Raw genomic sequence first — 15,483 nt, 5'->3', positions numbered from 1 at the left:
GTTTTGGGTTCAATTCGAACCCTTAATTAAATATAACTATAAGTTAATAAATGTTCAACAAACTCACACCAAGTACTAGCTGGTACCATAAAAAGATGGGCACAGAAGCAATTAATCAATCCTATGGAATTATAATCTTTACCCCAAATTACTCAAACTCAAACATCAATGCGTAACCTAAAATCATATAACCTGGTACGTAAGTGGAAAGATTCCAAATTAACAACACTCGATTTGACCAAACATAGTTTCCTCACATTGTAAAAACCAAAGGGCAGAGTTTAGATCATGAGGTAAACCCTATGAGCTAATCATGCATCTCCAAGAAAACAAACACACTTATTCTCGAGCCACGCTCTGGTCCCATCCAATAGGAGAAAACCCTTTTCCCTTACGTGGCAAATCTTAACTGGTTGTGTCATTCAAGTGACTCTTTGGCTCGTGAACAAACCCCTCTGGAATTTTTGTCTTTATTCAGAAGAGCAACTATTTTTAAAGTTGAAGTTGAGGGAGTTCTATTTTTGAATAAAAGGAAGTATGTCTCTCCCTTTTCATAGGGTCTCAAATCTGTTATTACCTCTTCCAAAACAACAATGGAGAATCAGCTTTCAAGTGGAAGAAAAGCAATGGAGCAAGAGCTACTCAGAGGGCGTGACATAGCAAACCAGTTACTTGAAGTACTTGTTCATAAATCAAATACTCACCATGGAGATGTAAGAGGGTCAATGTTACCATTTGCTGAAGACCTTGTGCGCAAGGTACTGAGATCATTCACAAATACCCTTTTCATCTTGAACACCAATAATGATGTCTCGAATGAGGTGGTTGTTCCTATCCAAGTCAGTGATTTCTCTTCTTCCGCTAATTGCCAAAAGCCTGAGGATACAGACGAGACTCGCGAGAGTTTCTTCAACCCTAAAAGTAGAAGAGGGTGCTACAAGAGAAAGTAAGAACTATGAAGTCATATATACCTTGCTAGCAAATTATGTGTTATGGTTATTGTTGATTATCATATTTGAATTAATCTTCTTGTTCTCCTTAAGAAATTGATAGTATCATGTTAGGTTATGAGAGACAAAGATGCAAAAGTAAATATATTTTGTGTTAATCTCTCATAACATACACAGTATTCTTTAACAAAAATGAGAGATCAAAATCCACTGTCACCCGCTCTTTAGGATCTAAATTTTCTCCGCAGCTGCTCTCCGTAGTTATGGTGGGTCTGAATTAATATTTTGATTTTGATTTTATATACCTTATTCCTAAGTAATTTAATTTTTTATGTTAAATTAGATTTCTTCTCTTTATTTTTCATAAAATTATTTCTGTCTCTAAGCTTTCAATTTCTAAAGTCGGCCAAACTTTACACGTGGGCTTAAGTTAGCAATTAAATCTCAAAAGCTTTTCTTTTCAAACAGTACATATTATGCTGAAAATATTCCCTTGATATTTTTGGCATAGCCAATGTCGCTCCATCTAGTCCATTAATTTCACTGCAGTTTTTAAACAGCATCTTAACTAGGTCAACCAGATTGAATGACAATGATTATACAATCATTGGATTAACTTTGATATATATATTGATTTCATAAATATTTTAGTTAGTAGATTACTGGATTAGTTATGCAAAAAATTAATTAAATAAGAATTTTATACTTGGAATGTTTGTTTTCATAAGGTCAACTGCACCAACTTGGGAGAAGGACAGCTCAAATCTGATTGAAGATGGCTATGCATGGAGAAAGTATGGACAAAAAATGACAATGAATGCCAAATACCTTAGGTATTCTTCAACTTCATCAAATTACAACCTACCAAAAAACCCCTTTTATCTCTATAGGGGTCTCTCCTTAATGATATGTATCCAATATGATCAAAATAATTTGAATGTGTGTGTAGGAGCTACTTCAGATGCACTCACAAGAATGATCAAGGTTGTCCAGCAACCAAACAAGTGCAGAGAATTCAAGAGTACCCTCCGTTATATAGGACAACATATTATGGGCATCACAAATGCAAAAGCTTTATAAACTCAGAGATGATTTTGGAACCGAATTCTTCTTCTGGCTCTTCTATATTCCTTAGCTTCAATAACAGCCTTCCAAGCAAAGAAGAATACCCTTTTTCATCATCACTTTTTGGATCCACAAAACATGAGCCTATGGAAGTGATTCCCAATGACCATTTTGCTCACAACCAATTGTCCTCATCAGATTACCTCATGCCATGTGACTATGAACTTGATTTTAGTTATTCAAGTCATGTTACTATGCTACAAGATACCGAATCTGTTCAATTTCATCAAAACGTTTATGATTGCAGTTTGGATTTTGATGGCTAGGCATGTTTCAGTATTTATTTCAAGGAGGGCAAGGCATTGGTGACTTCATCTTGGAACAGGGCTTAATTCTATGGATGTTAATCACCATAATTAGGAAAGTCTTTGCTATTGATTGGGCAGCTATTTTAGAATTAGTAAGTAAATAGGCATAATTAGTCTCCAAATTTATCCTTTTCCTGAATTTGTTTATGGATAAAAAAAAATTTGGTAAAAGTTTATGTATAAAAGTTAATTGGCAAGATTTATAAATTTAAGGATTAATTTATTCACATAAATATATTTAGGAGCAAAGCTGGGTGTGTGGAAAATAATTATAAAAAGTAAGTTATTTATTTATTCTGAAAAATATTCACCTTTCTTTAAAAATAATGTTATACATAAACTCTATGTTGCACCGATATGGGACACTACACGACACTTTAGCACGTTAATTCTAAAAAATATTAGATTTTGACACGTTAGAACATGTTTTGATATTAAATAATATTTTTAATATATGTACGTAGTGTATATTATATTTAATATTCAATAACAAAAAAAATGAAACTAAAATTATAATACCCGTAAATTTTTCAAAGAAACACAATATGTAAATATTTACTATTATATTTTTAAATTAAAAATCTCTTATAGACTCCAGTGAGATTTATTTGGTATCCATTTTTAATTTTTATTATATCAGTTTGGTCAAATATCAATCAATTTTTTCATGATATGTAATGAAATTTCAAATATTATACATATCGGAGCATGTTAGAGTGTCAGGGCGTCAGAGAGTGTCGAACACGACACTTTTAATTTTTTGAAGTGCCTAAATTTGCATAAACTTACCAAACACTTGTTGGCTATCATGTCCTTAAATAAGGCTATGAAAAAAAAACTATTAGTAGAATCGCATGATCAAATTAGAATAATAATAATAATAATAATAAAATTGTTTATATATATAATTATAATTTGGGTATGTGATACGTGATGGGTATGAGAAAAAGGAAAAATACACTTTGTAAAAATAAATGGGATAGATAAGAGTCCACCACAATTGAGATTAAAGTCTAAGCCATCCTCCCAACTGATAAAGAACCCACTTGCCTCACCACTAACCCAAGGTTAGATAAAGATAACAAGATTCAAGACAAGTTTGAGAACTTGCAACACACTTTTTCTTTCATCCAATCTGTCCTCTGCATTACTAAATATCTTATATTTATAGAATAACTAAAAGCATGAGAATACAAAGAGACAAATAACTCCAAGAGTTGTGTTGCTTAGGAAATAGAAATAACAATAACTAAACCCAACTTCCAAGGTTATGCTCCCAAGAGTTGTGTTGCTTAGGAAATAGAAATAACAATAATTAAACCCAACTTCCAAGGTTATGCTCCCAAGAGTTATTAACAACTAAAAATTCTCTTTATTGCACTTTAAATGCTAAAACTCTTGATCTTCCTTTTGTATCATCCTCCCCTTCCTGATTGGGATTTGTCCTCAAATCCTCATGGTCTTCAATACTCTTAGAATAAACAAAGATATCATCAAAACACACCACAACAAAATTCTCAATGAAAGGACGAAGAATTTCATTCATAAGTCTCACGAAGGTGCTTGGAGCATTAGAAAGCCCAAAGGGCATGACTCTCCATTCATATAACCCTCCTTTAGTCTTAAATGCAGTCTTCCACTCATCTCCTTCCTTCATTCTATGCTTGATGGTGATGTTGCTTATGGCCCTACTATCAACACACATACGCATAGTACCATCCTTTTTAGGAACAAGTAAAGCTGGAACAGAACAAGGACTCATACTTTCTCTAACAAATCCTCTAGCCGTCAACTCATCCACTTGTCTTTGTAGTTCTTTTGTTTCTTCAGGATTACACCTATAGGCATCCCTATTTGGTAATGGAGCGCCAGGTATGAGGTCAATCTGATGTTCTATTCCCCTAATTGGTGGTAAACCAGGGGGCAAGTCATTCGAAAACACATCTTGAAATTTCTCAATCAAAGGTTGCACCAAAGGATGTAAAAGGGCCTCAACTATGCTTATGGATGTTCCGACAACAAGCAGGGCAAAAATATGTTTGTTTTGAAGTAATGAAGGCTTACCCTATGTTTCCCTCATATAGGAATTTTTCTCACTTGTGTTTCCCTCCCCATATAAATTCACATGAATTTCATTTGGTGGTAAAGGTGCAAGTATGATTTTCTTTTGATTGTCAACAAGAGAATAAGTATTTTTATGACCATCATGAACAACATGTTTATCAAATTGCCAAGGACGTCCCAACAGAATATGACATGCATCCATAGGGATCACATCACACAAGATTCGGTCATGATACACATTCCCAATTGAAAGAGGAATAAGGGCTTCTTGAGTTACCTTGACATCACTATTCTTGCTTAGCCATTGTAGTTTGTAAGGATGAGGGTGAGGAGTGGTAGGTAATTGAAGCTTCTGAATGAGTAACGTAGAAGCAACATTAACACAACTACCACTATCCATAATGAGATTGCATACCCTTCCTTTGACGGTGCACCTTGTGTAGAAGATTTGTTCTCTTTGGCTTTTCTCTTTAGGTGCTTCTTTAGCATGGAGGACTCTTCGTAACATAAGCAGATGCTCACCTTGGTCTGCTCCTAAGATAATTTCTTCATCCGGGATTTCATCATGTTCAGCATCCCAAACTGGACCTTGTTCATATCCATGCTCAATTTCTTCAATTTCTTTAAGTGTTATGACCCGCCTATTAGGACAATCAGCTTGAAAATGGCCAAAGCCTTGGCATATAAAACATTTCTTTTTAAATTCTTTCGGAGCTTCCTCGACCTTCTTTGATTTTGAATGTTTCTCCACTTTAATGGCTAACTTGCACACATCTTCAAAAGTCCAAAAAGGTTGTAGTTCCACCTTCTCAGCAATATCGGTATTTAACCCGCCAATAAAACGAGCAATTTTTTGTTCCTGAACTTCTTGAAGGCCACTAGTCATAAGGAGATGCTCATACTCCCTAATATACTCTTCAACACTCCGATCTTCTTGTTTGAGAGAAGCAATTTTGAGATACAAGTCTTGTTTGTAACTGGCAGGAAGAAATCTTTTATCCATCAACCTTTTCAGTTTAGCCCAAGATTTGTGCCTTCTCCGTTCCTCTCCATCTTCAAGTTCTCAAACCATATTGATGCATACTTTTTGAGTTTGATGCTTGCAATTTTGAAGCACTTCTCATCATCAAAGTCTTTAGCTTCAAAAATTCGCTCAATAGAACGAACCCATTCCAAATAAATATCGGGATTCAATCTGCCATCAAATTCTGGGGGTTCGATCTTCACATCTCTAAAGTCATCTTGGAATTTTCTCCTTCTTCTATCATGAGGTGTTGACTCATTGGAAGAAGCACTTGAGTCACTAGCAGAAGAATCACGAATGGAGGGGCTATGAGTGCTTCTGGAATGTCTCCTACGTCCATGATGATTTCCTTGGACAAGATTAGCAAGAGTTTGGCGTATTTCTTCAATCTGATTCTCAAGATTTGCAAGTTGTTGGTCACGCCTTATATTCTGATTTTGCTCACGAGTTCTGTACCTTGGACCTTCGTCTTCCATGTGAACCGGTGCTCCTGATACCAAGTTGATACGTGATGGGTATAAGAAAAAGGGAAAATACACTTTGTAAAAATAAATGGGATAGATAAGAGTCCACCACAATTGAGATTAAAGGCTAAGCCACCCTCCCAACTGATAAAGAACCTACTTGCCTCACCACTAACCCAAGGTTAGATAAAGATAACAAGATTCAAGACAAGTTTGAGAACTTGCAACACACTTTTTCTTTCATCCAATCTGTCCTCTGCATTACAAAATATCTTATATTTATAGAATAACTAAAAGCATGAGAATACAAAGAGACAAATAACTCCCAAGAGTTGTGTTGCTTAGGAAATAGAAATAACAATAACTAAACCTAACTTCCAAGGTTATGCTCCCAAGAGTTGTGTTGCTTAGGAAATAGAAATAACAATAATTAAACCCAACTTCCAAGGTTATGCTCCCAAGAGTTATTAACAACTAAAAATTCTCTTTATTGCACTTTAAATGCTAAAACTCTTCATCTTCCTTCTGTATCAGTATGCATGACAATTATTATGTTCTGTTATACTGTTTCTGAAAAGAAACAATTATTTTCTATTTCTTTAGCCCAGAACAATTTTGAGAAAAAAATGTGTTTGATAATATGTTCTATTTTTATTCCAAAAACGAGAATTGTGTTTGATAACACAACAAATAATAGCATAAAAAATTCCTATTAAGCATAAAAAAATTTCTGATCATCACTTTCCTTTTCATATGGTTTGGTGGTGATTGTGGCACGGTGGCGGTGTGGTGGTGATGGTGACGGCAGTGGCTGCGGCGAAAGTGGTGGTAATGGTAGTGGTGGCGGCGGTGGTGGTGGTTGGTGACGGCGGTGAAGGTGGCATGGTGGTGGTGATGGTGGCAATCCGGATGGTGGTGATGGTGATGATGATAGTGGTAGAGAGTAATTGAGAGAGACAAATATTTCTCATTTTGTGCCTGGAAACAAAACAAAAAAGGAAAATTTTTTATTCTTTTTTCTATTCCACAGCGCAAAAATTGAAACGATTCATTCTTGGGAACAAAAAGTCAAACACTGCTTCTATCCATTTCTGTTCCCGAGAACAAAAATTAAAAAAAAAAATCTGATTATGGTAAGGTTGTCATGCACACCCTTATAATATTTTGTGTATGCCAATAAAAATGAGTTCATGGAAATTGGTAAGAGGTTTAAATATTTTTTTTATATATGATAGGTTTAAATAATTAATTGATATATTTAAGCTATCTAATATGGAAAATGCAAGTTATTATCTACAATAAAAAGTATAAAATAGTTGTAATAATAGAAAAATTAAAAACTGTCAACGATGGTTAATTCAGATACTAAGAATCAAAAGACTTTGTTTGTATGCTTAAGTTTAAGTTCTACAGCACCTAACATTTCTCCTTTGATAGAAAACCAAAGTATCACTGTAAACTTTCATTGAATTAATTGTTTGACATTGCCTTAACTTCAGGACATAATAGTCTTTCTTCAATATTAAACTTTCATATAAAAATATGAGAATATAATTATTCAGATATCCAATCACAGATCGAGGGATTTAATTTCTTGCGAAAAAAATGATAAACACACAACTTTAAATAAATAAAAATATATAAAACATACTAAATTATTACTTAGCATTGTGAATATTAGGAAAAAAACTATTAATGAAATTCCTTATAATCTAAATATAATTAATGTTGATAAAAATGTGTATTTTTTGTGACAAATTCAAATTGTTCGATTTTTTGTGCAAAAAGTTGCATCCTTGCATTAAACTTTCTCATTTAAATATTGAACCTTTTTTTGTGGTTTAAAATATTGAACCTTTTTTTTATTTTTTGGTACATGAAAATATTGAACCTTTAGTTGAACTTGATGATGTTTTAACTCTCAGACGTTCCGAATTCAATTGCAAAGTCCATTGATATCAACAAATTATCTCAGACGCCATAGCTCCATCAATGAAAAATGTATATTATTATCTATTTCCATTTTGAGAAAGCTTGATAACGCTACATAGTTTAAAGGCTATTGGTATTCAGTCAACTTCCTTCAAAATATCTCTTTAACAAAGAAAGGAACACAGATATGAATCTCTATCTCATCTATGCCCCTTGTACAGCAATGTATTTATTTATTTAAAATTTAATAATATCCTAAAGTTTGCTTTAGAATTAAAAATATCGCCAAGCTTTTTTTAATTAATAGTACCCCTATCATAGAAAATAGGGATATACCTCCTTAACACCGTTAATACTATTAACCTCTGAAACACGGACACGCGATTCTTGAAGAAATTTGCGTGTCGGACACCGACACGTTCGGACACGCGTGCGACACGCAGTCAACTCTTTTGGACACGTTGACTAGTGGGACACGCGAATTTGACCGAATCCGACACGCAGTCAACGATGTGGACACGTTTTGGGACATGTTTTGATTTTTTTTTTGTAAAATAAAAATAAAATTACAATTAAAAAATATTTAATAAAAATTAAAAACTACATAAGGACGAGTTCGAACACTGTTCTTCTCTTCGTCGTCGGACCTCAGTACTGGCTCCGGTGCTGTCACTGCGGTTGCTTCGCGGGTTCAGCTCTCGCCGGAATCTTCTTCAGCGTCGGTGGAAGAAGTGAAACGGCGTCGCTATTATGAAGGAAAACTGAGAAGAAGGGTCGGATCTGGCCATTGTGGAAGATCTCATCAGCAAAGAAAAGAACGCTTCTTCACGTTGAAGATGGAGAGAAAATGAAAGGGAAATGGAAGAGGAAAAGGTGGTGGTGTTCGGATCTGGTTTTGGGAAGTTGGAGAGAGAGAGGCACCGATAAATAAGTTGAAGAGAGGAAAAGATCTGGTTTTGGTTTTTCTATTTTAGAAATCAAAGCCCCCCAGCTATTATTTTAGAAATCAAAGGTCAGCTAAAATCTGAAAGGTTATTCACTAGTTGCACGATAAATATTATCCTGCACTATTTCGAGAGCATAACGCTTAATTTAAAAGAATAAGGGAGTTGTCTAAAAAAAAGGACTTTTTTTAAAATGCATTTTTAATAAATATAAATATATATAGATATAATATTTATAATAAAAAAGTTTGTAAATATTACCTTCTCCCAGCTAATAAAGATCACTAAACGTATTATTCAAATAAAATTTTGTTGTGGGAACATGCATGAATTTTTGCTAAAACTTTAATAATTAAAAGTAATTCAATTACTTAATACAAAAAAAATAAAAAATTAATTGAACTGTGTAATCATAAGTAAAATAATTTTTCTATTTTTCTACATTTTACACTCTTGGGATGTTCTATTTTTTTTTTATAATTATGTTATGAAATTTGAATATTTGATTAGTATATGAGTTATTGTGAGTTGTTATATGTATTAAATGTAAACTATATTATATATATTAAAAATATTATTTAATATCAAAACGTGTCCCAACGTGTCAGAATTTAACATTTTTTAGAATTAACGTGTCGGGGTGTCGTGTCGTGTCGTGTCTCGTGTCCCGTGTCCGTGTCCGTGCATCATTGCTATTAACACCTTTAATAGCGGAGATTTTTTGATGAAATTTTTAACAAGCAAAAAATTCCTGCTAATCTACCATAAAACTAAATCTTATTAAGTCTTATCCGCTCCAGCACTTGATAATTTTTATTTTTATTTTTGGAAACAAGCACTTGATAATTAACATGAGCCAAACCACACACAAATTTAATGATAATTAAATTGTTGTAAAGTTGAAGTTAACAATCAAGCTACACATCATGGTTATAATCAGAGGAAATGAATTGTTGACATCTTATGAAAATTTGTCCTTATTTTAGTAACTCATTATGATTCTTAATTAGGATAATAAAGAATAATGGCCTAAGCATTTTACTTTCCATAGATTAGTGCAAAAACCTTGCAGTCAAGTCCAATATTAGTAATATAAATATATAAAAGACTTATCGATGAAATTGTACAGAATAATCTGAGGATAGATTTTCTTTCGGTGTATAATTGAATACTAAGGAAATTGCCTAATGCGAAGAATTATATCATCAAAAAAATTTGTTTAATATTCCAACAACCGCATGGAAGATACATTACTCCAATGAAATTTCATGGTGCAAGGCGCAATCTGCTTCTTTCAATTTCATTGAGAAATCAAACTTCGTTCCAAGTCCTAAAATTCGGCTGGTTAAACATCATGGCTTTGAAAATGTTATCCGTCAATAATACATGTATGTTTTCCCTAACACAATTCATCATATTTATACATTTACACGAAACGCCCATTAAAAAACATGTCCGGTTTGTAGCAAAAAGGAAAACATGGTAACCTGGATCCTTTTCCTGCCGAGACATTGGCGATTTTACGAAGAAGATGAAATCTTTTGTAATTTTCGTCTTTTTAGTTTTCAAAGTTATAGAAATTAAGATAAAATTTGAATTCAAATATTAAATTAAGGAAAACCTCATATATTACATAAAGATCGGGATTTCAATGTTTACCGATGACACCTCTATTAAAGATTTAACACAGATAGAGGTTAACGAGAAAAATCTATTAAAGTAATAGTTCAACTTTTAAGAGTAATTAAACTATTTTAAAACTTGTGATGTCACATTATCTATTCTCAAAACAATTTATAGCTTTTGTGGACGGTGAGAAACTTTAATTATAACTAAATTTCAACTCGAGATTAGTTATATAGCCGATTCAAACAATTAAAGCTTGTATACTTGGACCGGTTTGTCTCAAAAAGATAATTAGGCGCGACATATCCAAAAAATTAAAAAATAAAAACAATTTATCGGAGTTAAATATTTTTTTCCTTTCTAATTAAATCCTCGAATGAAAATAACCAACCCCAATGCATGACTTAAAAGTCCAGAACAAATTTATTTAATTACCAATATACTCTTCAGCTTTACAATCACATGAACATTACATTAAGTATGACCGGTTATATACTATTGATTGAAATATAATCGATCATACTTAATATAATTTGTAAGAGTTTGTAAGAAAAAAATTTATAAATATAACGTTCCCTTAATTCATTATCTCAATTGTTTTTTTTTTATACATAATCGTACAAAAACAATAAGAATAACTTTGATGAAAAAATTTAGAAATTCGTCACCGTCAATCTTTATTGTCATTAACGTTATTTATGGATAATGTTAATGACGCTAACATACGGACAAAATTTTTTGAAATTTATTATCACAAAAATTAATATTTCCTATGGTTTTGATCAGTCAGTAATGTCGCTATTATTTAAATATGGTTTTTTTTCCCACTGTCAATGTAAATAAATTATCAATATTAAATCTAAAATGACGTTGTTTTGAGGCGAAATCAAGGTATTATTGTAATTATAATTTATTTCATGATTATAATAGTCTTTCTCATTATAATTTTTTAATTTTTCTACACAAAACGACTAAGAGTGAATGTAGATAAATTATCTACTTTCACTATAGAAACATTAAAGCCTTTAAAAATAAGGAAATGTTATATCACTACAACAAAAGCGGCATTTCACCACGGTAATTTAGCTATGCACAACGCACGTTGCAAATTGTTGGGGTGTAGACCCATTTAATCTGTTGGCCATTAGTACCACCGATTTTTCTAAATGTCTAAATTCCCAGTATTTCGGTCACTTATCGCTCCATCTATTTGGAAATATTTTTAAATCCATTTCGTCACTATCACTCCATTATGATATATCTTATCGCTGAAAATTATCTAATCTGAGTTGAGGTTCGTTGAAAATTAAGAAATTTTGCTCTCTCTTTCCCTTATCATATATCTTTTTTTTTTTAATTTAATCAATATAAGGCTTATATCTATAAACTGAGCAGTGATTTTATGCTAACCTTATTGATCTATTTGATAATACAACATTGGTTAATTAGTGCTTCGTCTTCCATTTGTCTTAGTTGATTCACTATGTCATCACTGGCCACACAATTGCTTTGATTAATTAGTGCTTCACTTTCCAGATCTCAAGCTCCTACTCTGCATTTTGCTGCTCTTGTTGTGATCTTCATTCTAGTTTTGCTGAGAATCTCGTCGTCAAAGTCGCATGAATTGAAGGTAGGGATTTCTTTTGGTTCATAGTTTTGGATTATCAGTGATTTAGCTTTAACTCGTGAAATAATGTTCTTATCTGAAAATGCATGTTAAGTGTTTGACAAAAAGTTAATTGGACACTAGTTGGTTTCTTCCATACTTCCGGTGATTGTATTGAGATAATGTAAGGGGAATGTATCGGTCCTGTTGCAGAAAAATAAAAGATGGTCCTGTAGACACAACATTTCATGAGAGAGAAAATAATTCAAGGAGAGAGAAAAAGTAATCGATGGGGCCCACGAAAAATTGTCTCTGCTGGAAAAAACTTTGTTTTCCTGTAACAGTAGCTATGTATTACCCATAATGTAATGCGTGATTGCAGGAACCACACATTGTCCTTAATTGTGCTGCAATGTTGCTGTAAAACTAAAATGATTGAGAACCTAGGATTTCTGCTTTCTATTTTATTGTGATAGGACTGAATTTAAAAAAAAAAATTGCTTTTTATTTCTACATTATGTTGTTCCTATTTTTTCTTCCTCTTATGCAGAAGAAATACCATTCTTTCTCCCCCTCGGAACTCTCTTCTACATACATTACCATCATAGAAATAAACAGAGGCTTGAGATCAGAAACCATGAATTAATTATACAATATACATAAAAAAATCAAAATAGGGTTAATTCATTAATTGCACCTAGCTAGCTAGAAATCTTTCAAAGCAATGACACTGCTTTTAGACCCCTAACGCCTTCCTGCCCATTTTTTTGCAAGATCTGTAAAAGGCCATAAATTATATGATCAATTAGGAATGCCCATTTATCTATTATTAACCAATAAAAGGAGAGGAAACAAAACACAAATCTGAATGTTATAAAATAAAGTGAAAAAGTTCATAAATAACTTCTGTTTTTTATCTATAAAAAGCTGTAATGTGGAGTGGCTACGTGATCTGCAACCAAAAAAGTTTTTTATTTTCTTTTCTTTTAATTATTTTATGGTCAATATGTTTGTGCTTTTACTGTTTTCCGGCTAATCTTTCCCAGTTATCTACCATCATTGTCATTTTTTTATACAAACAATCATTGTCATTTTAACTCACGGTAATACTATCAGCTTATTTACTCTATTTTGGCTCTCTTTTTTTGGTAATATCTATTTTGGCCTTTTCATTAATAATGTAGAACGGGACGTGTCCTTACATTGTTTTTAAAAGCGAGCTCTTGTGCACTTCAAAGTCTCTTATTTCAGTGTTTTATGGACACTACTTTTATTTGCAGGGCGGTTTTAGGTAGTGTAAGTGACTAGGAGAACCCAACTTACTGGTACCCACAATTTATCATAGACACTGGGTCATGCACTTATCACAATAAAAAAAAAATTGCACCCTATATTATAACTATAACTTTTGGCCTACTAATAAATACTGATCATACAACCCCTAATTAAAACACAAGGTAATTAAGACATAAAGAATTCTTTATTTGAAAGATAAATTAAAAAAGGGTTCTGATCACACCAAATATAATATGGACTGACCAAAGTGTACTGAGTCAAATCATACACGGTTGAAGTGAAAAGGCTTTTGAGTAATTTGTCTCCTGGACTGGTGGATGTTGGTATTGATGATTTGACTTTGATTCTCCTTTTAGCGCGATGATCCTGACAGGGAGTACCAGCAATAACACTCTGACGCTCAAGTCAATATCAATGTCAGGAGTATGTGTATTCTTACTGAATTAGATGATCATACCTGGGCATGTACCCTGTGTTTATATAGTAGTTTTGATGCCTGTAAGAACTTGCACCGTTAAATTAGGAATTTAATTAATATAATTATGATATTAGAAAATAATATCATAATTAACCTAGAATAATTATGAGAAGACTTGGATAATTAATATAAGGGCTTAATAATGTTGAAAGTCGTGTTTCTGATGAAAAGTGCAGATACCGGTTCTGCTTCACTGTATAAGTGCGTACCGATGAAGTACCCCAGAAAAATATGAAAAATATGTATATATCACTAGAATAATATCTAGGACTAGTATAACAAGTTTGGAGTCGAAATAATGAGAACCGACGTCAGAACTGATACCGGCTATGTAAAAGCACGTACCAGCAAAGTGCTGCTAAAAATAAAATAAAAATATGAAAAATCCTAGAAAAATGGCTAGGTTCAGAATCCAAAGTTTGGGATTAAAATAGAAGCTGATCTATTAGTGCTAATACAGTGTGGTTAAACTTAATCCGCCTATAAATATTAGTGGCGCAAATTTTTAGGTCAGCTCCACATTTCCTACGTGCCTCTTTCTGAAACTTTGAGCCTCCTAGCTTGCCACCTTTTTCTTCTTCATGAAAACTCAAGCAAAACTCATCCTTTCTCTTTGATTCCTTCTCCAAATATTGTAAACACTTGAGTGTGTGATTGGTGAGGAAGGAGGGTGCCACCTTGAGAGTGGGAGTAGGTTGTGTATTCTGGGTTGGGGGCTACCCATTTGGTTGGGTTTTGTGGAGCCATTTTCTTTGCTTGCGTTGTCTCAAGAAGCCTTTTTTGTTGATAAAGGACCTATCTTATTGCTCATTTTCGTGGTCCCTTGGTTGCTGCACTGTTGAGTGTCATAGGAAGCTCCAAGCCCCTGCCTTTCCTCTGTTTTGGAAGATTGGTATATATTTCTTACCTTTGTTCATGAGTTTCTTTGATAAAGAAGGAGTCTTGGCGTGTTAAAAACGGAACCTTGGGAGGGATATCTCGCGAAATGCAGAAACTGCATTCTGTCGCGAAATATCCGGATATGATATCCGGATATTGATATCCGGATATAGGCTTGGTGATATCTGGATATGGATATTAGGATATGATATCCGGATATGGATATCAGGATATGATATCCGAATATGGCCCCGACATATATCCGGATATTCTGAGAATTTCGAGATGGTCACTGTTCTGTTCATACAGAATGGGATTTTTGGTTTAGGGACCCATGATTGGTTAAGTTGAACATCTGTAATAATTAAACTAAGTCAGAATCACTTAGATTAAGGGCTTATGGCTTTGGGAGAAGCCTCATGGCATGAAACGTAAAAGGAAACGTTGTCGTTATGCCGTAAACTTTTAGGTTATTAATGTTGATATGATTGCTGGTCTAAACAGATTGTGATTGAGCAATTTGTGGACCTTAGGCGGTTGTGGATCTTGACTTGGGATTGATTGCTTGTGAGGTAAGCTTTCATGTCCTCGGTTTTGTCCATATTTGGTTCCATCATACCTCATGGAGGGATGGTTTATATGCATTGTGTGCTTTTATGAAAATGTTGATTTATTGAAATGTTATTGAGTTGTTAAGTGCAAATGTCTTATGATATGTATGTAGTGTTCCACCTAGACGGTAAGCCTGAGTATTTAGCGTCATACAATATGGTGATCCTGTGGGTGG

General features: G+C 33.4%; 1 protein-coding gene across 1 annotated transcript; it reads left to right on the top strand.

The window, feature by feature from the left end:
- The first annotated feature begins 593 nt into the window (after nucleotides 1-593).
- Nucleotides 594-2,341, top strand: LOC133306113 (WRKY DNA-binding transcription factor 70-like). The gene is made up of 3 exons (XM_061506389.1): nucleotides 594-946; nucleotides 1,679-1,783; nucleotides 1,900-2,341. Exons 1-3 carry the CDS (start codon nucleotides 594-596, stop codon nucleotides 2,339-2,341), a joined length of 900 nt encoding a protein of 299 aa, XP_061362373.1.
- Nucleotides 2,342-15,483: the final 13,142 nt, after the last annotated feature.

Source organism: Gastrolobium bilobum, unplaced genomic scaffold (assembly GCF_033153095.1).
Source record: "Gastrolobium bilobum isolate Gb01-03AN ecotype WA unplaced genomic scaffold, APGP_CSIRO_Gbil_v1 utg1129, whole genome shotgun sequence".
NCBI classification, from domain to species: domain Eukaryota; kingdom Viridiplantae; phylum Streptophyta; class Magnoliopsida; order Fabales; family Fabaceae; genus Gastrolobium; species Gastrolobium bilobum.
This window is presented reverse-complemented; position numbering and strand designations above follow the sequence as displayed.

What these genes read in the sequence shown, in the direction of transcription:
- LOC133306113 (XM_061506389.1), top strand. Translation starts at nt 594, where the DNA reads ATGGAGAATCAGCTTTCAAGTGGAAGAAAAGCAATGGAGCAAGAGCTA. An exon ending in AGAGGGTGCTACAAGAGAAA is followed by an intron (nt 947 to 1,678) that starts GTAAGAACTATG and finishes TGTTTTCATAAG; the next exon opens with GTCAACTGCACCAACTTGGG. An exon ending in ATGAATGCCAAATACCTTAG is followed by an intron (nt 1,784 to 1,899) that starts GTATTCTTCAAC and finishes ATGTGTGTGTAG; the next exon opens with GAGCTACTTCAGATGCACTC.